Source organism: Rissa tridactyla, chromosome 8, assembly GCF_028500815.1.
Source record: "Rissa tridactyla isolate bRisTri1 chromosome 8, bRisTri1.patW.cur.20221130, whole genome shotgun sequence".
NCBI classification, from domain to species: Eukaryota; Metazoa; Chordata; class Aves; order Charadriiformes; family Laridae; genus Rissa; species Rissa tridactyla.
Window position 1 is genome coordinate 7,593,999 of NC_071473.1, and position 24,635 is coordinate 7,618,633.

Below are 24,635 nucleotides of genomic sequence, written 5' to 3' on the forward strand. Positions count from 1 at the left end.
CCACCGGCCCCTAACGGCCACCAGCTCCCCGCGGCCATGTCGAAGAAGGCGCCGAGGCCGCCGGGCTCGCCGGAGCCGGCGCCGCTGGAGCGGCGGAACCTGCTGGACGTGCTGCGGGAGCGGCAGCAGCGCGCCGGCCAGGTGGGACCGCGGCGGCGGCGGGGCCGGGGGGTCCCCGCCCAGGGCCGGGCGGTGCGAGCGGGCGCGGCCTCGGGTCTCGTCTCCTCTCGTCTCCTCTCCGCAGGGCCGGTTCCCGCTCCACAGGTTGTTGGTGGTGGCCCGGCCGGGCGACGGCGCGGCGGCCGAGGAGGTGGAAGGTGGGTGGCCCGGCCGGGAGGGGACAGCAGCCCCCCGCAGCCCCGCTCCCCATCGCCCCCAGCATGGCGAGGGCCGCGCGGCCGCCAACGGCCCCGTACCTGCCGGGCGCTGGGGCTCGGGGAACCCGGCGTTTCGTCCTCACCTGTCATAAAATTTCTTACATACGTTAAATATTGCATGGTTGTAGCAAAACCTACAAGAGCTTACAGCATGGCACGTGCTCGGAGTAACATCACGGGCAGTATGGAGCAGCGATACATACAAGCCCATAAAATAAGAAAATACTATTGTGTTAAACCATATGAAGAGAATCGTCACTTGGGAATCCTTCCTAAGCAAGTTAAACACAAGTATTAGAAACCCTGAGGGGGAGAGAAAGACTTCAAAACAGATATATTGTTTTTGCAACCAACTTTAAGTATGACTTTCTCAGGCAACTGATGTATACCAGATGCTTTGTCTGATGATACATTAAGACAGTTGGGTTTTTAACCACCTTTATCAGCTTGTGCCAATGTCCAGCAGAGGCAAGGACTAAATGGCACTGCCGTACAAGGCTCCCGAGGTGCTCTACATTTGCATCTACAGACACAAACATGTAACTACATAGTTAGAGGAAATAAATGCTAATAAGAATCTGAGACTTCAGCTACTGAAATACTGCAGGGTTTAGTGCATTTTTAGGAGCTAACATGAATTGCACTGGTGCACGTCAAGAGATTCCCATGGTAGCAGTGCTTTCATGTTTCTTCTGAATAATAAAAGTGTAATCTGTGAATCTTCTGCCTGTGGCAGCAGAGAGAACACTGACCAGACCACACAACACGAACCTGCAGCAACTAGCCGCATAAGCTGTTTGACAAACTGCCAGTTTTTCTTTTGAAACAAGGTTATCACAGAGCATTGTTTGAGAAGGCGTTAGAATACCACTCAGGAGAACAGGTCTCAGGTCTGCTACTGCTCTGTTCCAGCTATATTTGTCATGTAGTAGAGGTAAGTTACATAAATTCCTAGTGGGATCAAGTAACCTTGATTCATCTTTGTACAAATTTGGCTTCTAAGATTCAGCTAACTACAAATACAGAACCGTCTCTTACTGCATACATAGGCTCAAAGACCTAAAAAACGCTGTGGTGGGTTCAGTAGCTGACCTCTGGGATTTGCTCCACCCAGTGCTTCAGATAACTGCCCCAGAGCATTATTCTGACAGAATTAGATGACACGTTCTGTCAGACGTAATAGGAACACCGTGTGTTGCCCTCAGTGCCTGAGACTCAAAGGGAAAGCCCACGTAGGGCAGCTGATGAATTATTTTTATATTCAAAAACTAATTTGTAATATGCAATTCTGTAACATCTCTACCCTTTCCTCTGCAGTCTTGCAGTAGCACAATCCATCTCATCATCCGAGATTTAGCTTCTCTCCAAAAGCAAGGTCCTAAGTAAGTGTTCCATATCACTTTGAGGAAACAAAATTTTAGCTGAAGTGGTAGAATGCTTCCTTAAGGTTAAACGGAACATTAGCTACGATGATATAAAGCTTTTATTCTCCCATTGAATACCTGTTGACCACGGAGGAGCTGAGGTTTTCCAGCTAACACAATACATTTTTTCTGGATGCTGGATGCAGTTCTTGCCCAGCCCTCTGCACTGGAGTCCGTCTTCAAGATGCCGAGACTTCAACTGTCAGTTTCATAGGTTTCAGAAAATAGGAAAATTCCTTCCTTAGGAATCTGCTGCATGATTTCTGTACCCTGCTTTGTAAACGTTCGTAGATGCATATACTGGAATTTCAAAAATTATCTTTAGACTATCAGCCTCTGCCTTCCAGCCTGCTGTTTGTCCTTCCAACACTACCCAACCAGCCCCACAGAGTTCAGCTGATTTCTGTCTTTAACTTAACCTGGGTGTTTCTCTAGGGCTCCGTATTAATTCACTGAAATCCAGGTTCACAAAAGCTGCATCATTTTCTTTGCTATGAACGGAATTCTTACCAAAGCAAGCTCTCAACACACTCCTGCATTTGCTTACTAAATCCCTACTGCTCTTTTGGTCGTTTCTTACCCTCACATCCAACCAGCCCACTCCAGACCCGCGCACAGATGTCAGAATACAATTAGGAAAGGTTTCCGCTGGCTGGGGTGTGAGGGGTGCACCATGCTGTGCACACAATGCTCTAGCACAGCTCTAGGAATGCAAACAACTCACTGCATAGTTTACAAAACTTGACCATCCGATAAAAACTCCTTGCTGTACTTTAGGACGGAATTCACTCTCTTTCCACGCAGTGCTTTACTCCAAGAAATTAAAGTTTTAGTGGTGGCACATAACATCCCCACCAGACTGTTCCCAGACTGGTATGTGGCAATGGCGACGTCTCCCGTGACATGTCCACAAGGCTCGACGCAATCAGAGTCTACGGCAGAGGTGGTGGCAGAGTGCCTTACCCGCCTACTCAAACTGGCAGCCTGCATTCAGCGTTTGGAGGTAAACTTCAAATAACTGGGCTGTAAGAAATTTACCTAGTTTACCCCCATAAATCCCCCCAGACCCCACCAGCAAGCAGCCACATGCTCTTTCAAGCAGAGTTTACAAGCATACACACCTGCGAGGAGCCTAGAAGCAGAGCTAAAGCATTACAAAACCTCATTATTTTATTCCAAGTTTCTTTCTAGACCTCTGTAGGGTTGTTTTGTGCAGCCATTTGATTGAATTACTCAAGTGCACCAACATAGCTTAAAGGCAGCCGAAAGTCACTCATGAAGCCGATACCTGGCATCGCCTCCCACCCCTGCCCATTGCTGCACGCTCTTGGGAGCAGAAGATGCTGTTGTGCTTGGTAAACACAGGAGTAACTCCAGCTCTGCTGTTTTGGGCATATTTCCTCAGCTTTAAATGTGTCATAGCCCTGTGGTCTTATTCCTGCTGCACTGAAATGTGCTTTTTATTATCAAGGATGACAGCGAGGATACCAATGAGAACATACACACTTTTGAACCCGAGCTGCTAATCCCGGCAGAGATGATTAACTGTTTGTGCAATGGTGAAGAATGTGTAAGTCCAGAAGATTTCGTGAGACTTTATTTAAGTCCTTCACAGCCTACCCTAGATTCAGGTACACTGCATACAGTTTGAGAGATAAACATTAAATTTAGTAACAAAACTAGAATTTTTGGCTGGTAACACTGAATTTTGAGTTACAGGAGTTTGTTACAGCGTTACTGTAGAGACAGAGGAAAGCAGGACTGCACCCACTGACAGGGGTCACCTTCCCTGTTTAGAGATGTCTGAACAGGAAACAACTGGGCAGCCACTGGGATTTCAAACTGGGGCACCAATCAGACAGCAACTAAAATATATTTAACGTGATGCCAAGCACAATGTGTCTTGTCAAGACCTTTATGAAATGCAGTTTTATTTTGCGGATAAGCCTGAGGTCTAGTTCAATAACTTCAATAAAAAGTACGATGGAGTATTAAGGAATTTATAGTTTAAGTAAATTGATTCAAATAGCTCTACGAATGTTACCTCAATTAACTAGTTTCCTCTCCTCCCCTCTCATTTGCAGAAACTGTATGGCCTGTTCCGTCTCATTTCTCTGTATGATACAGGCTGTATCCAGTGTTTCTCTTAGCAGCTGGAATCAGTTGTGTTTAACATGAATCTACATATTAAAGGATAGCAGAAGCATACTGGGAATGAATATCCGGCGATCTCAAGCTACAAAGCCCAGGGAACGACTGTGTAACCTTCAGTGTCCATTGGAAGCAACGTTAACTCACAAACGTGAATAAAGATGCCTTAAGTTGACAAAAGACAATCTTTAATTTTATAAATGTTCACCCCACTGACGAATCCAAACAGCTGTTTCAAAGTTCTTTCAAAATTCAACCATTTTTCAATGAAAGCACAAAAAACACTTCCACAGTTTCATCTTGAAACAGTTCCAAGTTCCACATAAACAAAAGCAGGCTTGGTTAATACAAATAACTATGAAATAAGTATTAAGTACTGATCATTAAGTAGCAATGAAATGATTAAAGATACAGTAAGTTTCCTTCTACAGTATGACAGTCCTTCAAGGCACTAGAATACATCCACAGTTTTGACAAGGCGACTGATAACCAGCAGTCACCACCAGCACTCTGGCATTTTTTTGGTTCATGTTTTAAAAAGAATCTGCAGCAAATCAGTGAGGGAATGTCTCTTGCAAGGCATCTCCTTGTAATGTCTAAGAACTAGAAATAAAAGTCTAACCGTGACATTAAAAAGATTATTTCCGTAATACATGCACTTTAAATAACTAATGTTTGCTTCTTATTCTTTTGGAATTTCTGCTAATACCATCTGTATTAGCAGCAATTATGCTTCCTATGCAAGTTTCTGCAGTAATTAATTCCTTCCATCCACGATTTTGAAAACCATTGTTGAGACACAGATCATTAAACTTCTTCTGAATGGCTAAATCACTTTCTCCGTGATGCACAAGTCAAACTCCACACAGTTTTGCCATATCGTCAAAAGAAGCTTTTCACCGTTAGGTCTGTTAGTTTTCCCACCGGGAGAGGAACCTTTAAAAAAGCTGGAGAGTTTCCATTAGAGAGCAGTGCTTTCCGTGTCATTGTCAATATCGAGCATGAGATGGTTGTGCAGTTCTTTGCTCGCCGGCTCTGTAAGGAGCTCTGAAGAAGGGTTTTGAAGTGGTTCTTGAATACTGGAATTAGAGTCTGCACAAAAAATGGAATAGCAAGTTTAGCAGTCTGGACAGTGACATCTCATTCATTAGGGTATTTCTGGTGCATTTCCTTAGAAAGAAAAGGGAAAGGAAAAATCAACAAAGGCTTTTCAAAGAGAGGGCTGGCACACGTGTGCACGTGTACGCATGGACACAAAAGGGCTAAGCCAAACTAAAAAGCTTATGTTTGAGTTCCTTCTCCTATTTACCTTTCCAAAATCATGTACACAATAAAGAAAAACATTTCTTTCTGGAGAACAGAAGACAGCAAGTATGATTTAGTATCTGATTCCTCAATGGCCCTTATAAGTGCTACTTTATTCCAGACATTCACATCCAAACAGAATGGTCACTCAGCAAAAAAATCTGGCACCGAAACCATCAGCCAGGTAACCACCACCTACAAATTTTAGAAGCAGTAGGAACATGTTTGGTGTCAAAAGGAGGCACTGTGACAAGAAGAGGAAGAAATTATTTAAGACAAATGCAGGCTAAACCCCTTTCATGTGTATAACAGGGAAGATCACGTTCTTTGCCCTTTTCTGAGAGCAGGAGAATTTTGTTCAAGCCAAGGTCCAAGAAGGACCTCAAAAGGTTGCATTTCTGGTGACTGACTGCACTGGTAGTTAGAAGACCAGAAAAAAAAGCCCTGACAGTGCAAAAAATGTAACTGAAAATATTAAGTCAATATTTTGGAAAGCTAATTTATAGTATGCCACAACATCACTTACTGCAATCCACCAGCTGTTCCCCATAGAGACTCATTTACATCACTTGAATCAATAAAGAATCTAAATAAATACCTTGCTTTTAAACATAGGTGGCATAGACAGGCATTCTATAAAAACTTTGACTCATATCTTGAGCTTAAAGTCTTAAATTTAGCCCACAAATTACTTAATAAATGTTCAAGTTGAAAGTTTCTGAGGTAGATGACGTGGAAGAGGCGAAAGCAGAGACAGAGCTGAAGTCAGAGTGCAGCCTCCCCTGCACCCCTCTTACTGCTCCAACTTTCCCAAAGGCTTGATTCCAGGATTTATGTTTTCTTGTGAGGCGTGAACTATAAATTTTCTCCCAAGTCTTGTATCAGAGTCTTGGGGAGCACCGTATTCTGCCAAGATAGCATTTCAGTGGTAAGCGATACCATCTAGAAGGCTCCGATGAAGCCATCAGTACTGTTACGACTCGTTAAAGCACCACCATCTTGGGGGAATCCTTTAAATAGATTTCTCTCCCCAGCCCCCACTTGTCATTTTGAAGTCAGTGCTCTGGGAGAGCGCCTTGTGGCGCCTGCAAGACGGTCACTGTACAATAGACCTTTGATAGCAATGAAGAAATAATTACTGGGGCTACTTTAAAACCAAACCTTTTCACTTAGCTTCTCATTCATGTGTTTTAAATCAGTCCCCGATTCATGAAACCAAGTTTCACACAGCAGCAGCTCTCCTTTATCCCCACTCTACCGTATAACCGCTGTTTCTACAACAGATGAAAGTTTAAGTACTTTTAAAGTCAGTTGATTTAAATTTTACATTATTTTTTTTAGTCGTTTTTGCTATTGTTAACAGAAGCAGTATTACATAGAAGAATAAACTGCAGTTGTGTGAGTTCCCAAATTCTTCTTGCGTTTTTCTCTTACTCTACGCGTTCCAGGCTGAGCGTGCCGCCAGAAGAGAGGGGCACAGAACCAAGCGGCAGAGGCACCGCGCTCTCCCCCGTATCTAACAGTGTCTAATGCTACCTTGGAACTGTCATTTCGAGCAGTGTTCAAAAGGTGCGCTTCAACTTTAGATGCCAGCACGGAAATTCTCCCTACCACGCCTGCATAGGGAAGGATGAATGGGAAAAGGAGGTAACAAAGCGTGAGGGGACACAGGAAAGGAGCGTTTGTGACAAACGATGGCACAGCTACTTCAAATACAAAACGAAACTCTGTATAAAACCCATGGGTTTCTAGATAGGATTTTCTGTACGTGGAAAAAGTACAATGTGAAACCGGCCAGTCAAAACATCAACAACTTTACACGTTCTAGTCTCCAATACTTTTAGTACGTTAATTAAGAGCGAGCATCAAACAGCCATTCTTTTTGCATGCCACGCTAACGATAATGCAAGCAAGCAGTGTTATTTGTGACAGGTTAGTAGTGGGCATTAGCACACACATGATTATGAATTAGCAACATTTTTGGCCAATCATATGCCTTTTCCTTACCATTGAACTTTCCAATACAGTTCCTACTGAATGCAGGTCAAACATCTAGATTATTTAATAAAATTTTTGATTAGAATATTCTTTTCTAGGGCTTATTACTTTAATACCATGAATAGAATGTGAGGCATTACTAAAGTCCAGTACACGGACAAAGAAATTTAACAGTATCCTGAAAACAATTCAGAATTCCCGTTCTGGTATTATGAAGTTTGCTGGCAACTTAATTTTGGCTTCCATTATTCCCATCTGTCTTCCCTTGCTTCACTATTTAAGGTTAAAATTAAAACCAGCTATTTCACATTGTGAATTAGATAAGTCAGTCTATAATAAGTGCTTATTTGTGCACGTGTAAATGTTAGAGCAGGTCCTCTTATGTCATATGCAGTGGTGTTAATTCAGAACAAGTATTAATCCTTTAAAAAAAGGCCGATGTGGAGAAGGTGGATGATCCTGTAGTGAGTGTACTGCTGTAGGTCAGCCCGAGCAGCGCTTCAGCTGTTCCCCAGGTGGTGGGTTTTTTGCAAGACATACTAGATTTTCGAGGTTCCTTTATCAGTTTTGCTACAGAATCCTTCAGCAGCAGCTTTCTTTTCACTGACTTTCCTGCGGGGCACCTTTCACTCTATTGTTTACCAGGCACAGCTTACACAGCCAATTTCCTACTGTTTGCACCTGAAAGGAATATTATGTCTCTCCAGTTTTAACAGTGTTTCATTTCAACGTTGTTGATTTAAATATTTTTATTTTTTTTTTTAGATTCACCCAGACTATAGGACAGCTGTGTACCTTATGCCTGTGAACTAGCTGAAATGGAGTCAGCACTAAGTTGTAATTCACAGCGATATCCAGCCTCAGTTGTACCTATCGCTCCCCTATGGCAGATGCTTCGTTTGTGTAACCTCAACTCCCCGCTAACGAAGCGGCCCCGTGCACACCAGCTGGGTATTATTTAGAAGGCAAGTATTCCTTCAGCTATACTGGGGTAAAACAAATCCTGCTTGTCTGCTGTCATTAGAGCAATCTCCTCAGAACCGGACAAATTCCAAAATGAAAACAAATATGGTCAACTTAGAAATTAAAGTTAAGTCTTTCTGTGAAGTTTGACTCATCAGCACTGATCCCATTCTTAACTTCTTTGTAAGTGCTGTAAAGATCCAGACCCCAGACTCATTTCTGAATTGTTTTGAAATAAATTGCCCTTGTATTTTAAAGATACTGACAAAAAGAACAGAAGTACAATCAAGAGAAGTCTGTTATTTTAAAAAGCAAAGCTACTTTAATTGCTTGAGCAGCTCATTTACTGCTGGTTTCTCCTTTAAAAAAAAACCCAACTACTTCCAACTTGATTTCTCAATCCAATACTAATTTCAGTATCTTTCCTGTAAGCAGTCAAATAAATCTTGAGATAATTCAACTTTTTCAGCCTGTCATGCAGTCGTTACCTTAAAACACATCTCTAACCCATGGCTCGAATAGTAAGATTATTAATGTGTCGTTTGGCAGCTGTGACTGAACAGACTAGTACTATTAGCGAGGCTGGAGCTGACAGAATGCAAATGCAAACGTGCCAGAATGCTGCTGGGTGCTTTTCTGCAGAGGGGTTTAGTCACACGAACATGAATTTTGCCAAATAAAATTCCAAGTAGTTAAAAATAACCGAAAATCTAAAGTGAAAGCTACATTAAAATGCAACCATAAAACACTATATCGTAGGAAAAACCCATGAGCTTCAATATTTGCCTGCAGTGATGAGAAGAAACCTGTTTTAAATGGGTCATTGCTTCACACTTGGGACTTGGGGACTAGTAGTTCTGGTGACCTTGTGTGAAGTGTTACTCACTTCATTACAGTTATTTTTACAATTTGTTTTAACAAATAACTTATCATTCGCAGGACTATAAAAATTAAGCAGCATAGGTCTTACAATCTCTTACAAACATAATGATATGTAGTAATGAGGTAACACAGAGTTGACAGAGAGCACATATTCCAAAGCGCATATACAAAATAAAGCTACAAATAAAACATTGCTGTGCAGGAGCATTTTAGCTTGTATTGCATGTTTCTGGTAAGTACAAACCTTATTCGCAGTAACCATCCCCACCTGTGAAGGCACCATGGGGTAAAGCTGTTAGGCAACAGAATTTATACTTTGCATTCCAATACATTAGTCTTATTCTAGAGAAGCTGCAGTGTCATTGGAAAGTTTTAACCATTATTAAATATAAGTAGATTTAAAAGCATTAGTCTCCTACATTCATTATCTCTTCCTTCAGAATTTGCTAAAACAAGCAGAGACTCAGCAGGAGAATACTTCAAGATCCACTAGTTTTGACTGTCCTCAGCAGTTACTTTCTCCCCCCCTCCAAGACTTAAATTAACATTATCCCTATCAAACTCATAACTATAAGCTTCATTAAGTTCCTGTGAGAAGACGGAAAAGTTTCTCTTTACTTCATGAATGTCTCAAAACAGAAAAAAGGCAGCTCCAGTTAAAATACGAAGATCTATCTAGAAAATAACCTAAGATACACAGTTTAGTGTTTGTGATCCTTCAGCTTCTGCATGTCCAACTTAAAAGCACCTCAGAAGACTACATTCTCTTAAGGTTAAACATTTACTGTGTGAGTGTCTCGTCTATTACAACATGTATCGGTGACCACTTTTTCCACTTTCTTATCTTCTGTAAGTGCTGGAATATACTATCCTTGGCTACGCCTTCTCCCTCCTCCAAATATTTGCTTTTTGGCAACAGATGTATAAGCATAACTGAGACTGCCATGATGCTGAGCCTGGAGAAAGCCCTAGAGAGATGGTTGCTATAATAGTGTTTTGCTTCCAAACAAGGAAAAACAAATAAAGCAAGCTAATCTACACTTCCCCCCGGCCCCTTCTACCTCAGGAACGAAAACCTTCACTAAGGAAGCACCCCAAATCCTCATGCACAGACCAGGTGGGTGAGCATTTTAACTGGGAATGAGCAATTTAGTATTTTAAGGGAATGAGCAATTTAGTATTTTAACTGTTATTTATGCTTTTCAGTTTTTCACCCCAAAATTCATTTAAAGCTACAGGCATTATTTTCTTCATTTCCACACTCTGAGGAGACACTGAATATGAAAGCATCCACTCACCTGTTACTATTTTGGAGGCTGTTTGCGCGGGATTTGCAATAATACCATCTCCAGCCAGCTGAGAGGGAGGATGAGGTGGAGGGGGAACACTAGGTCTGTTTCTGGGTTTTGGTACGGGCCGTGGCCTCGGCAGTGTACCACTCTGCGGTGGAGAGGGAGACTGAGAGGTCTCTTGAGCAGCTGGCTGTGGCTGTGACGATGGGGAACTAGCATTATGTTTTCCTAGAGGGGGAGTATCAGGAGGTGTTGGAGTCTGCGGAGGAGTGTAACAGGGCTGCTCTGGTCCATGCTCACTGCTGGGTGCAGCAGGAGGAGACGTCTGACTGTTTGATTTGGGCTGCGCTGGAGGAGTAGCAGCCTGTGTTGGGGGCTGTGGTGGTGGATGGCTGGGAGCTTGTATTGGGGAAAGGCTGCTGGAATATCTCCGAGGTGCAGAAACCTGGGAAGTGGAGGTCTGGGCTGCTCCTTGGTTTGCATGTTGAGCAGGAGGTGAAGAACTTCTAGAAGGTGGTTTTGGAGAGACAGAAGGTGGCTGAGCAGCTGGGGCAGAGCTTTGGCTTCCTGGCTGCCCTGGCGGTGGGTTGGCTGGTTTGGGGGGAGCTGGCGCGGGCTTTTTAACAGCTGTTAAGAGACAAGATTTCATGGTTGGGTATTGTGAAACCAAAATCCCAAAAGAAATAAATTAGTAGCATGAAAGAATACTCAAGAAAATTATCAGAAGAAAATGTTGTATTATCAAATAAAAGCAATATCAACAGGAAGCTACAGAAATCCACACACAGGTTGACTACTCAATAGCCTTTGAGTGATTTTGTTAAAAAGGACTGGTAACACTACTACCATACCATACTAGCATTCATGAAAGATTACAAAAGTCAAAGATGCATTTATAGCTAGGCCTTAGTGAAACTACAGTGAAAAAAAAAGTGAATTAAAGCAAGTGAATTAAACCACTGTCTGTAATAAAGGGAGAGATACTGATAAAATTATTTTAGTAAGTAGTACATAAAGATTTGGAACTTAGTGTCTTGAAAACCAAATGAAAAACACACCTCTCCTCATTGAGTGGGGACTGGGACCTGCTGCATTCTGTGGCTGATTAACAGAAAGCTGATTAGTGCTACTTGTTGACTGGTTCTGGACAGTGCCTGCGTGCCCGCCATTTCTCACGGGTGGAGGAGTAGCTGAAGACGTGTTGTCCTTAGATTTTGAGGTGCTGAAAATTAAAAATCCTAAATTAGAAGATGACTGTAAAACACCTTGCCCAGGTTTGCTGCACCCATTCAGGTTTACGTTACGAACTGTGCTATAGTTCCGACCCTCAAACGCTTCAGAAGAATTTCTGCACTGGCTGGTATTTACTGAGACTGAACAGTGCTATAACTCTTCAAAGAAGTGGCATTTGGCTTTAGGCAAGCCTGTACAGAAGATTAATTACCAAAATTAAATCAGGAATCCGAGTAGTTCTGCAGTGTCACAGTACCTGTTTGAATGCAATGCTGATACTTAGGAGTAGTCTCCATGCTAACGCACCCTCAGTGCATCTGCAGATCCTCTAAAATCAGACTCCCAGCATGAAAGCTCATATAGAATTAGTTCTCCAGTTTCCTCAGATATACCTGTCAGCCCTGTAACTGTTAGGCTTTTCAAAATATTCTGTCACAGCATCATATCTGATTTGCTGGCAGTTATCTGGTAGACCTAGCTACTAAGGACCAAGCAATGGTGGCAATCTGTGAAGTTCTGCCAGAAGAAGAGCCAAAAGACACAAACCAACTCACTACGTATAGTATACAGGCGAGGCAGAAGTAGTCCTCGCCGCTGAAGTCCCTGGAGCCTTTGGTAGCCCTTGGGAGGGCCCAGGCACTGCAGGAGCTGGGTGTGGAGAGAGCAGAGGTTCTTTTCCCATCATTGGCTGGCTGAAGTCTTCTCTCCACCCTACCTGGTATTAAGCTTTTACCTTGCTGGGAGACCAGAACTTGTCTCGAGGGAGCAACCCCTGCAAAACCTTTGAAATTCAGATGAGAACAACTCAGCTCTTCCTGACCTCTGGCCATGAAATTAATAGAAGCGGGGGGAAACACAGCACTGGAGTACGAACCAGCTGAGGTGGTACTGGGTAGCGTCCCCTCCTCTTGCTACACACAGGCAGTCTTCGCTCATTTCTCTATCTTTATAAGCTCTTGCAGCATCTTACTCATGGCAAAAGGACTAACACCTTTCAGGCACTTTTACTGGCACATTGCAATCCTAATTTCTCCAGATGCTGTTAATAAGTTGCAAGTACTTGAATGCAGAGTTTGTGCAGATTTTAAATGCAGCTTTTGGACACTACACACTCAAGGTTTTGTTTCAGCTGCCTATGCCACAAAAGACATCTGTGGAGGAAACTGTAAGTCTGCGGGGGATTTCCCAGGGAGAAGCTGTTTTTGTAAAAATGTTACCTGAGAACAAAAGCTATATGCAAAAGAGTGAATGCAGCATCGAACTCCACAGTGGTGTTTTACCATAAGATGCTGTGCAAGAGGCTGATGTCTGGAGAGCACTACAGCCCTTTACAGGTGGTTTGTTCTATCTCTCAGACCACAAAATATTGAAAGCAAAGTGCTGCTTTCACCATACATGAAAAGAAAAGTCACGGCTACTGCCACAGTCTTGGAGTCTATGTATACTAATACTGGGGACATGATTACACAAAGTTTCAATAGTAATTAAGTAGCAAAAAAGCCTGTATATATGTTTGCCCTAAAGAAACTAATATTGCAGTACGATAAATCAACTTCCAGTTTTCTAGCAAGCAAGTCTGGTCATCACTAACACTTGCTACAGACAAAAAAAAAAAAGAGACACATATCCAGATAACGCGTACAAGAAACAACAAACAAGACCAACAGGTTTCTAGTACTGACAATGGTAGGTTTTGTTCTTTCAGCAGCAAACTGACAGTCATATTGTGTGGACACCTCTAGAGTATAACTTGGAAAGGTCAACATGGGTGGTAAAAGTACAGTCTTTTTTAGTATTTTTTATCATCATTTCCCCCTCCAAGTAATTCTCTTATTTTAAAAGATTGATTCTGGAACATACAGAACAGTGTGTGTTATTTGAGAAAATCGATTCTGGAACAATACGCATGACAGAGCTCTGGCGTAGTGCTTCTGCCTGTGTCTGAAAAGATTGTTTTGTGGTTGGTTTTTTTGGTGGGGGTTTTTTTTTGGTTTTTTTTTTGTTTATTTGTTTCCCCCCCCCCCCAACATGCATTCCTCTTAGAAGAGGTGCCTTGTGAAGCAGATACAGCTGACACCATCAGTTTGCTGCTGAAGCAGCCTGCTAAGCCACTGCCAGCAGAAGCCAAGCCTCTTACCTGACATCCTCATTTGCTTGACTTTGCAACTGTTCTGCTGTGCCAGCAGAGAGAGCAAAACCAGCACCCACTGGGCTTGTTTCAGCCACAGAAGCTTGTGAGTGCTGCTCCGCTCCAGCCTGAGCCAGCACGCCAGCCTCCGTGGGTGGAAGTGGTGGCTGGAAAGCTGGGGATGTGTGCTTTCTATTTATAGTGCCACATCTCCGAGGATTCGCTTGGAAGTCCATAACCTTGACACCAAAGCTACAGAAAGAAGAGAGAGTAAACACACCACACCAGCCAACACCAGGTCACTAAAGCAACAGGACAACTGGATGTTATAACCCACAAAGACAAACGCAACCCCTGTTGCTCAGCATGCAAAGCAGCAACAAGGAAAGCTTCAACTTTCTGCATATAACGCCACTGATGTTAAGACATGCAACACTATTTGGCTTATCCACACAGAGAGGTAAGCTGAACGTAAGTGGAACAAACTACTCCATTACATTTGAAGACGGACATTGATGACAATGAGGTCAAACCACTCAGTAATTTTACATGTAAATACATACATTTCCTTAGATACCAGAGTATCTCCTCACTGCATATATTTTGCCACATGAATTTTGTTTCTGTTACACACTAAGTTGCAGTACAGATTTCAAGACAGACAAAAAAAGGCCACTGGATACACAGTAGGATTTGTGTTTAAAGGAGAACTATGGATAAACGGACTAAAGTTCTAAGAGATTTTAGAATGCATACAGCACATTAATTCTAGAATTTAAAATTATTCTTGTGTTAAAGACAGTGAATCTTGAACTGATTTTCTTCTTTTGCCATTGCTGACAAATTTGCATGTGGCTAGCCAAGGTTAACATTCAGGTAACAACTTAACATTTGCATAAACAGCTAAAAACAAAACAGCACACCACTTGAATATTCATGATATGAGTGATAATAAATGAGCGTTACGCTACATGTTATATGGGAAAACAGCACGTTTTATTTTTGGGTTTTTTAGCATTCTACTGTTTGCTGTGGTATACTGTACCATCATCAACTCAGAAGTCTTATCATGAAGGCACCAGGTAACACCACCTCAGCTTATGGGCTTTGAAAAAGAAGCCATGGAATATCAGAAGTTAGATACTGAGAGAGGCTACTACACACACTTCTGTTTCAGTGGATTTTAGACCCCCCCCAGTCTGTAACAGGAAAACGTGAAATGGAAGCAGTAATCATCTGCTTGTGTTTTTTTATCATGCACAGAGTATAACTGGAAGCAAATACCAGTACATTACCTTTCAATTTTCCTCAGGCTGCAACAATATGGGGGGGAAATAAATCACTATTGTTACCTCTAATATTTCCATGAAATTCTTCTCCTGAGACCAATAAAAGTGTGTCCAATTACAGACTCTTCAGTAGTCCAGTTCTCAGGAGTGGGCTAATAACTGAAACCTAACCCAAGAATGAAACATACCTTTCCTTCTTCAATAAATCCCCATCCATTACAGTCATACTAAGAGGTCTCTTCCGTTCCAGTGTCCCAGATTCATATTCATTGCCAGTGTGTGACAAGTGATTTGAATTAACGGCAGGAACTGCAACAAATGCCCCAGACACATTGAAATCTTGATCTGAAAGACAGACAGAATACATCCTAAGACATACACAAAGTGGTGCCTCGCTGCAAAAAGCTATTGGAGGTTTTACCTGTGTAGGGTTATCACAAATACAAAATTCTTTTAACTATGGCAAGAATTTACCTCCAGGGAAGAACCAGTCTGCATGCTGAATAATTGGCTCAATAACTGCTACCACGTGGACTGAAGTTGCTGCTGCCATTTCAGCAAGGGATCTGCAGAAGAAATTTGGAGAACACTTTATCCAGAGTTCTATCAGCATAAGAAAATATTAAAAAAGATTCCTATTACCTAAATGGTAAATTACACTAAGCATGATGTATCGAGACTCTTAAGTACCACATGAAGTGCAACTTCACACTTTGATGAAGTCTAGACTATTCAGTAACATTTATCACATTTTAAAACACTCCTAAAAAGATGCATGCCTAAAAGGATCTGGAGGCACAGGTTGAGAGAACATTTGAAGTACTTTTCAGGCAAATACTTTGCTGCTGTGAGCAGTCTACATGATTTACAGCAACCCGATGAGAAATTCGACAGTTCCATGGAAGTTCTGTTTTGTATCTTACCCTTCATTCTTTGCCCATAACAGGTTGGGGCCCAAGACTATTGCGACATTGCTGGGTGTCATTTTGTTAACGTCGCTGTTCTGTGCAAGCTTTGCTAAAAATTTGATTAAATACCTACAAAAAGAAAAGAAATAATTAAATAGCAGGAACTAAGAGCATTTCCTGTCGAAAGCAACTAAGTAAAATTTCAAGAACTTGTAAAGACATGTCTCAACAAAACAGAAATAAGCCCAACAGCCTTCTTGCTTGGTGTCTGGCAACTAGGTTTCTGCTCATGAATCACAGAAGTTGAATTGAGTAGAAGGGAAAGTATCTCCCACCTTAGCAAAATGGAACTACGGAAATACCGCATTTTCAGAAAAAAGTGTTCAGATTGAGTATGCCTACTCAATAGCTATTTTCATATCCTGTAATGGAACTTCCACACTTGCAGGAGTTACTAGAGATGGTTTTGTTCTGATTCATTCTCAAAAGGCAAAACCAAAAGGAAAAATAACACGTGTAAGACAGATCCAGGTGATTTCTAAGACTGGAAAATACAGTGAAGAGCACAGCTGGTGAAAAGTCAGGTACTACTGCCGCCAGCATGACCCTTAAGTAGAAGGGTTCTGTGCATCACTATTTCGTTACAGTCAATAGCGAGCTAACTTGACTGAAAAAGTCTACCACCACAAGTGCACACCAACTACTTGATAAAACAGGATGTCCTTTTATAAAGCTGAGTGTGGCCAAGAAAAAAAAACCTGGATTAGAGTTTTGGTTAATCGACTTTGAAACATGGTACTCTAGCATCAAAGCAGCTGTGCTGAAAGTCAACAGATGTTCATACATACCTGAAATTAGCATGATAATGCTTAGGTAATCTGTTACAAATTCTCCATAACTCTTGTAGCTTCTTATCCTGGTCCTGAATACTGAAAGGAAAAAAAATTTCCATTGCATCTATTTTCAGATAGAAAATTGTTGTTTCTGCAGTGAACAAGATGACTGTATAACCTCCCATTTATGCCAAATAAATGCAGGTTTGTATTCAGTAATTCAGTAACGTGCTAGTCAAATCTCTGAATCAGCTCTACCTGCAATGAAAGAAACCGCTTAAGCATCAAGACTATGCAGTCAATAGTCGGAAGCAGCTCTTAAGTTTAAACATAAAACAGATATTTCAAAACATTTCTGTGCAATTAGTGTCAAGCTAAACCACAAAATTTACAATAATTTGCTACACAAAATATTTACCCGTTAGAGCAGAAATGAGAAAGTAAACTGTGTGAGTGCGTTCTTGTCTTTTGAGTTCGTACATGAGCAACCAAATATGATAAAATATGTAGAATGTTTTCCCACATAACTAATTTTAGTATGCTTACTTTGCAGCTTGTGTCCATTCTTCATACAGACCATAGGTCATTAAAGGCTCTGGCAACTCTCGCAAGTAGGATTTCAAGGCACCTGCAATGCAGACCAGAAACAGGCAAGCTTCTTAGCCCATGCTTTCTGTCTTCATTTAAAATTCTGTCCTCAGATTTGCAATTTTATCTATGCAACAGGACCCAAGTTCCAGTGAAACAGTGGGGAGACCTGACACTTCCGCAGTGTATCTGCTCAACACTTAACACAAAAGGTCTTCCAGTAATTCCTGTAATTTGACAGAAACGCGTACTATAAAACTATGAATCATCTTTTCAGAACAAAGACTTTATTAAAGGTCTAGATATGGCTCTAATCTCCCTTGATCGTGTTAACACTTTTGTCATGAGAAGAAATATGATGTTTAGATTACTATGATCACCTGGATTTTAAACACCGCCCTGTCATGCAGACATGAATACATCAGGTGTGATGAGCTTGCGCACTCTATACTTACCTGTGTTTAAGTTGTGCAATGAAGTCAACTTTCAATTTATTTTCATTCATAGTTTATCTGCAAAGACTGACACCTTACACTGCAGCAAGTCAACACTTAAATGAAAAGCATAAACTTACATTGTATCAATTTATACTGGGTTTTGATTCAGAACATTCACAATACCTGCAACAGCATGGGGATCGGAATAAAATTCGTCAAGCTGGGAAGTTGAACAGTCCAAGGCAGCTTTCAGCTTTTTTAACTTGGAGGCTCCAGCAGCGATTCTGAATAAGCCCTGCATAATAAAAATAAAATGCATTTGACTGGTAGCAACACGTTAGTACAAGCATGAAACAGCAGAAGTTTTATGACAGACTCAGAACAGTTTCAAGTTTGGCGTCTTCCCTTCACACCGTTATGACCCAGCTGGCTCCTAATGTGCCACTGCCATCTCATAATGTCTTAGTTCCCTCTCACCCTTGGCCCAGTCTTAATTTTTCATTCTAAGTGCATTCATCTCAAAGATACTTCAAATAGTGCTGAAGGTTATTCTGTTGCAAGACATTTATAATCTACACTAACGAACAAACATTACTAGAGCAACTTGTTAAAAAAAAGTGGACACCAGTCCATGAGTTTCACTGAGCTCTTTTTTCCTGTCCTTCCCGGCATGTGATATGGCATTACCTACCTCCTCTCTCATTCCTGTTTCCAAAAGCATCATTACACAGGCTTCAATAGGGACTGCAATTTCACGACCACTGCGCTTGAGATGCTCTTCTAATGGAGTTCCAAACGCTGGTTTTTCAGTCCATTTGTCTAGTTGGAGAGTATCAAAACACTGAGCAAAATATCTCACAAACACTTGAATTCCATCCCAGACAAGAAAAGAAGAAAGCTTCCAGCACAGCAAAGAAATATTCAGAATACAGTAGGAGTTTTACAGCTCTTGATTGGTAAAGTCCTTTATATCATGAGTGAAGAGAAAATGAGCCTGCTGGTGTTCAAGAAAAAGAAATACTTCTGCATCTTTCTGGATGGAATACCACATACAAATCTTTTGTATAACTGGCAGTGCGTGTCCCACTAGGCCTCAACACAAGTGCCACCAAACGGCTGTGAGCGACATTAGCTCTGATTTGCCAGGACACCAAAAGGCTCAGGTTTGCAAGAATCTTTGAGGAAAAGTTTTGTCCAGACTGCATGACCTGGGCTGATTTTAGTTGTAACTGTATTTAAGGGGGATAAAAACTGAACTGTTAACACAAAGTTTATTGCTGATTTAAGGAATCAGCAACTGAAAATGGATGTTAACAGCCCTGATTGTCTTACATTAGGATTACCGTGTTAACAGCCCACTGTAATGTTTGCGCAAATTCTCAATTCAATTTCTCAGTTGTTGCTTAACTCCGAAAATCAAAATTGGCACAAGTTTCTCCAATTTGAATGTGAATTTCTTTTTTCCTACAATTTTTTTTTTCATCCATTTCTGCTGTCTTAATTGAAAAAATGCAGATGTAAAAGGTTATTGTTAGTACAGATGCATTACTCCTTTTATGTGGAAAAAAAGGTCAAGAAAGATGAAGACCTTGAAAGAGTCCTCTGAAGACAAAATGTGCTTCTGCAAAGGATTTAATTTACCCTTTTTGTTTACAAAACCACCTCAACTATATCCCTCATAAGGCTTTGGTTCCTCACATTCACTAACACACTACGAGAGGCACATGTCATTTTCCCCAGTTCTGCAAGTTACAGCAAACATTAGGAAAAGAAATCTTAGTAATTGTTCAAAGTCACAGTAATTTACACTACAGCTAGGAACACCAATATCCTACACCTAGATCTTAGACACTGGACCACTTAGACACCCTGCCTCCTAGCCCACCTTTTAGGAAGGCTAATCTGTTCTGAAGCATTTGTCGTATCAGAAATCTGTACAAAGCAGCTAAGCAACAATAACAACAACTTTAAAGCAGTCATATCTATAAAGAGACCCTTCCACACAGGCATAACGCAGCCCTGATGCTGTGTAAGCATCATTTGTTTGCATCACCTTGTCTCCCATCAGATCTACAGAGTACAGATACTCTATATATCACCTTTCAGCAAGATGCTGATATTTCTTGATATACTTAGTTTAATGGTTCACCTGTTACAACTTGCACGTGGTCCACAACTGAAAGATACTTGAGTCAGGCTCAGCTCAGATTAGATTTTTCTCAGACTTTGTTCAGCCTACGTCTTCTTCACAACAATTAGCGGATTAAGAGACAGTATAGGAGAGCAATTTCAACAACACGCAGTGCATCTTCACACCAAACCATTAATAATACACCTTAACTCCTGCTGACAACAAAAAGCTTAGTAGCACAGGGAAGAGATGAAGCTGCGTTGCTTGCTTTTCTTAACTGCTGCTATTCAACACAATAATCTGAATGCTCCATTAGCCAGCTGCAGCGCAGTGTGCACACTGGGATAAGGGACTGCATAGAAGAAGGAAAACAAGTTGGGCTCCTTAGAAGAAGGGGAGTTTTTCTGATAACCATCTAGTAATCATTCCAGAAGCAAGGACCCTCAGAAGTTCCTAAATCACAACGAAACTTTCATCGGCCTAAAAAGCCAGATATGAATTAGCCATGGTCACATGAGATCAAGGAAAAAGTGCAAGCAAATAGGAAAATCCTTCCTTTACTCTCTTGGGTACCATAGAAATCCTTAATATTTTATTAGTGTGTTAAAATATGGCTGGAGAACTCCAAAGAACACAGAGATGGAATTATGCTTGGGAATGTAAAATTGTTAAGTAGATCAAAATGGCCTTATTTAATAAGTCTGCATGCAAGAGAATCAAGATAAAGGAGGAGAATATTGTGCATAGGTGGCACAGGCAAGGAGAAGCATCAGCCAGAGCACAGGTTACTTTACCTTGATGGGCTTGAATTTCGGGTAGGACCTTTTCTATGACTGCTAATGCTTTTCTATGGTAATCTGCTTGTGCTTCTAATAACTGAGAACAGAAGCCACATTTTAAAAACAAAAAGAGCATTAGCTTCTGATGAGCACATAATACAAGACTAGAAGGTTTAGCACACAAAATGTAATCTTTGAGAACTGAGTGCCTATGCACATATGTGCTGCCACCAAAGTCATACTGAAAACATACTCACCATAACAAAACATCTAGCATATTCCCCTTCTTTGGACACGAAGTTATACATGTCTGCTGCTAGCTGATCCTTTGAAAAAGAAAAGAATGCAAAACAGTACATCAAATTTACAGCAGCATTTCAACTTATATACAAAGACAGAAGTACCTATGCTTATTTTGCCTGCAGTAAGTTTGAACTATCAGTTCAGGCAGTACAGGAAGCCAGTAATCACTTAGTCTGCTACATGTATTCTTCCAAGCAAAAGTCATTCAAAATGCCTAACTTTATTTTATATAGCAAAGCAGTTGCCCACTAAAATCAACAATTGGATTGCATGGCAATATGTTATTTAGAGCCAATCCTTGCATACAAAGACAAGTACTACTAAAAGGTTTTTGGTGCTCAGCTCAACTGCAGCGTAATTAATTGGACGATTAATTGAGAAGTGAAACTGAATGTGAACTGCTCAGAGCTGTAACAGTCAGAATGTTCCTTTTATGTCAGCGGCCTGAATGTCATCCAGGCGGCTCACGCTGCACAGCTACTCAGTGGCTTGAGGCACACGGACACCCTGAACATTTCAGTCAAGGCTAAGAAGCAGCTCCTTCTCGGAACTGTCCCAGACTGGAACAGAAAATAATGTAAAATACCCATCTTAAGAAACTAAAAATTTCCCCATTAAATTAAATCAATTCAGACAGAGGTTGGCTAACATAAGGTTTGTTAACAGCCACATAACCTGCAACTGCAGTAATCAGCCACTTCCACGTGTGCAAGGCTTGCAGAAGCAGCCATATTCTGATTGCTATTGTTGCTAATGAGGAATGTAAATGATAGAAACTCATCTTGTCATACCTTGCATTGTTCTACTTTATTTCCAGCTTCGTCCATCTCTTCCTTAAGAGATTCTATTTTTGAAGGATGCACTTGAAAATTTGTTCCTGAAGTCTTGTGGGCTTGGTTATATCTGTGGAAGAAAGGCTTCAGTCATTTAGTGAAAACTAATATTAAATAAGAATTTGCATTTATGGCTCCCTTGAAATTGGTTTCTTTTGACAGGAAACAAACCCAATAGTTTCAGAGGTTTTCCAACAGAACTAAAGGAAGGTGTTCGAAACACACCATTTACAACATGCTGGCATAATTCACAAACAGCTAAACAAGTATAAAAATCCATATTCTCCACAGTCTACAACATAGGTCTATAGGATGTTAGAACTACCAATCCCAGAAAATGCTACGTAAGTTATTACCACAGTTTAAGAATGTTTAAAGGGACTTAAGGGTAATTTGAAAAACCTAGGACCCTACCAACGAGATGGTTCAATATAATGCTGTAAGAGCACTTGGCATGGTTACAGAATTAGACTCCTATTCCTTATTTAAGTTGACGACTTAAGTGAACTGGAAAGAAGATGCGTTTACTGCATTTTTCCAATTCTATATAGGCATGTAAGAGCTCCAAAATCTTGATTCTGTTTGGATCTAGTAGTCACGAGTCCTTTTTTGAATAACTTAAATGTAAGTTTGTCTTTTTTCGGCAAAGTATTAACATGCCTACAGTAGCATTTCAGAAGCAAGTACCAGCATCAGATCAGATCTCGCAATATACCAACAAGAAGTTAACACAAACAGAAAAGGACCTAGTAATTAAAATTATTTCTTACCTTCCTCTTGCAGAATCCCAGTCCAACACCAGCTTTGCGAGCTGTTTCCTCTGCTTCTGAATGTTCGGGATCTCCGTCTAAAACAAGAATTCAAGGCTTACGTTTGTTTTTAAATTGTGTATTGTAATAAATTACATTTTGTAGATTTCATATCCACTTTCCACCACTGACGCATGACCCCTTAAGATAGTTTTATTATTAGCAATGCGATAAACCCTTTTTGCTCAGTTTATACATAAATCCAGGTTTATTTTTCAGTCAGGCTGAAGTGACTTACCTCTGTTAGCAGACACAGTGGATCTATAACTTCTCTTTCGATCTGTACTTCATGCTGAGAGAGCTCCATTGCCAGTTTATTCTCTGCATCACCACACGTATCTAACATTTTCCTTTAAGAATTATAGGAAGTTGTAATGTGAGTTACTACTGACTAAAGAACAAAGATTCCAAACAAACCAGTGACGGCCCTTTGTCATCTGCTAACCTTTCGGAAAGCTTTGTGTTGTGTAAAGCAAGGCATTACCTAATGGCATAAAACCAAGATGCTCTATGCCATCGTGGACAAATTTGGGATAGGCAAGGAGTGTTATTAAACCTTTGTCTTCTAAAATTCCTTAACCATTACAACATTTTTGGAGGCTTTAAGTCACCTAGGTGATTATACTGGCCCGGCAGGCAGAGAAGTTAGTACTTATTTCAAAGCCCATCCTTCCATCTCACCAGATGCAGGAAAATTGCTCAATGCAGTATTTAATTTTCTCCTAAGCCCCTTTAATGTGAAAAAGTCTTAACGCCATAACACTAAGCAATCACATATGCAGCAGTCTCGGGTTCCAAAACCACAATTTGACGCTTGTTTTAAGGAAAAACCTTATTCTCTAAAATTTTTATCCACGTTTAAATCTCCTGCAACAGCTCACAAAAATGCACGCAAAGGTTTTTAAGGTCATTCTACGCTGTCTCCATTAGAATTCCCATCAGTGATGAGGAAACACATTTGCTCTAGGAATTCAGCATATTGACGTTCATTTGTTTCAGCCACTTTCCTGTAAACCTTAAATATGCACTTTGCCAGGATAAGGAAATCAGCATTATTTTCAACTAGAAGCCACTAATGCAAATTGGCATTATTGTAAGTCATTAACACAAAACTGCACAATGCAGTATTTGGACTAAATTTTAAACTTCAAATGAAGATAATAATTTTACTAATCCACAAGGAGAAAAAGCCATTTTCAAAAGCTTTTAAGACAGTAGAGAATCAGAATCCTCTGGAATGCAATGCAGAGCAAGCCTAAAACTTGCCCCTAGCATGACTCAGGAAGAAATGCTTGCTCACTTTTTCTCCCTTTGGATTACAGAAGGAACCTAGAAATATTAGTTTCATTAGACTGAAAACAACCTTTATGTGCCCAAAGGCTCTAATTAGAGACCTGCAGGCAATAAAATGACAGACTGCAACTTATAAAGCCAAATACTTACCCCAACAGAGTTTCATCACTTAGCTGGACAGATCCTTCTTGCATATTTTGAGCAAGAGCTGTTAGAGGAAGTTTTTTCTATGGAACAGAAGGAACAGTCCTTAGCTTAGTACTATTTACCCTTTCCAGCTTTCCCAGTACATCCTCTCCAAGATTTTTCTCTTCTTCCATATGGTTTCTATTATACACATGCAGCTTGTTCTTTGACTTTAAGAAAATGCCAAGTCACAAAAAATTTCAAGCCTCAAGACTCCGGTTCTCAGATACTTTGAAAAGCGCTTTCTTCTCAGTCTTAGTTGGAATGACTGGCCCAAATAATGTATCTCAACTACTGTCAAAGACAAGTAAACACCTTTAAATCGAAATCTAAGCAACTCGCTTCTCTCTGCAGAGGTTTGTTCTGCGTGCCCCTGTCTTCAGGAGGTCTCTATTATTCAACAAAAGGAGAAAACTTGAATGTTAATTATTTCTGGTTCTGACATTTTAAGAAAACCTATGTACAGCTTTGCTAAAGAGGGGAAGAAATTAAA

At 40.9% G+C, this 24,635-nt stretch overlaps 2 protein-coding genes across 8 annotated transcripts in view; one reads left to right on the forward strand and one right to left on the reverse strand.

Annotated features, from left to right (window-relative positions):
* The first annotated feature begins 36 nt into the window (after positions 1-36).
* Positions 37-3,452, forward strand: TEX47 (testis expressed 47). The gene is given in 7 exon segments (XM_054211750.1): positions 37-141; positions 245-317; positions 1,038-1,114; positions 1,117-1,311; positions 1,695-1,759; positions 2,579-2,804; positions 3,273-3,452. Coding segments are annotated over 7 exon segments (921 nt in total).
* A 666-nt stretch (positions 3,453-4,118) lies between these two features.
* The window catches only part of ARHGAP17 (Rho GTPase activating protein 17), a 47,963-nt gene continuing 27,446 nt past the window's right edge, over positions 4,119-24,635 (reverse strand). Inside the window, exons 4-22 of one of the 7 annotated variants that reach the window (XM_054210587.1) lie at positions 24,107-24,183; positions 22,902-23,013; positions 22,625-22,701; positions 21,813-21,924; positions 20,976-21,044; positions 20,734-20,815; positions 18,500-18,627; positions 17,992-18,103; positions 17,330-17,411; positions 16,799-16,879; positions 15,966-16,079; positions 15,517-15,608; positions 15,231-15,387; positions 13,763-14,005; positions 11,451-11,614; positions 10,399-11,019; positions 9,345-9,368; positions 7,265-7,309; positions 4,907-5,044 (exon numbers count right to left, since the gene is read on the reverse strand). In XM_054210587.1, the coding sequence (XP_054066562.1) occupies positions 9,346-9,368; positions 10,399-11,019; positions 11,451-11,614; positions 13,763-14,005; positions 15,231-15,387; positions 15,517-15,608; positions 15,966-16,079; positions 16,799-16,879; positions 17,330-17,411; positions 17,992-18,103; positions 18,500-18,627; positions 20,734-20,815; positions 20,976-21,044; positions 21,813-21,924; positions 22,625-22,701; positions 22,902-23,013; positions 24,107-24,183 (2,346 nt within the window). In that variant the 3' untranslated portion in view covers positions 4,907-5,044; positions 7,265-7,309; position 9,345. Of the gene's footprint in view, positions 5,123-7,264; positions 7,310-9,344; positions 9,369-10,398; positions 11,020-11,450; positions 11,615-13,762; positions 14,006-15,230; positions 15,388-15,516; positions 15,609-15,965; positions 16,080-16,798; positions 16,880-17,329; positions 17,412-17,991; positions 18,104-18,499; positions 18,628-20,733; positions 20,816-20,975; positions 21,045-21,812; positions 21,925-22,624; positions 22,702-22,901; positions 23,014-24,106; positions 24,184-24,635 lie in introns of all 7 variants that reach the window. The other 6 variants (XM_054210585.1, XM_054210584.1, XM_054210588.1 and 3 more) reach the window with 6 other exon arrangements.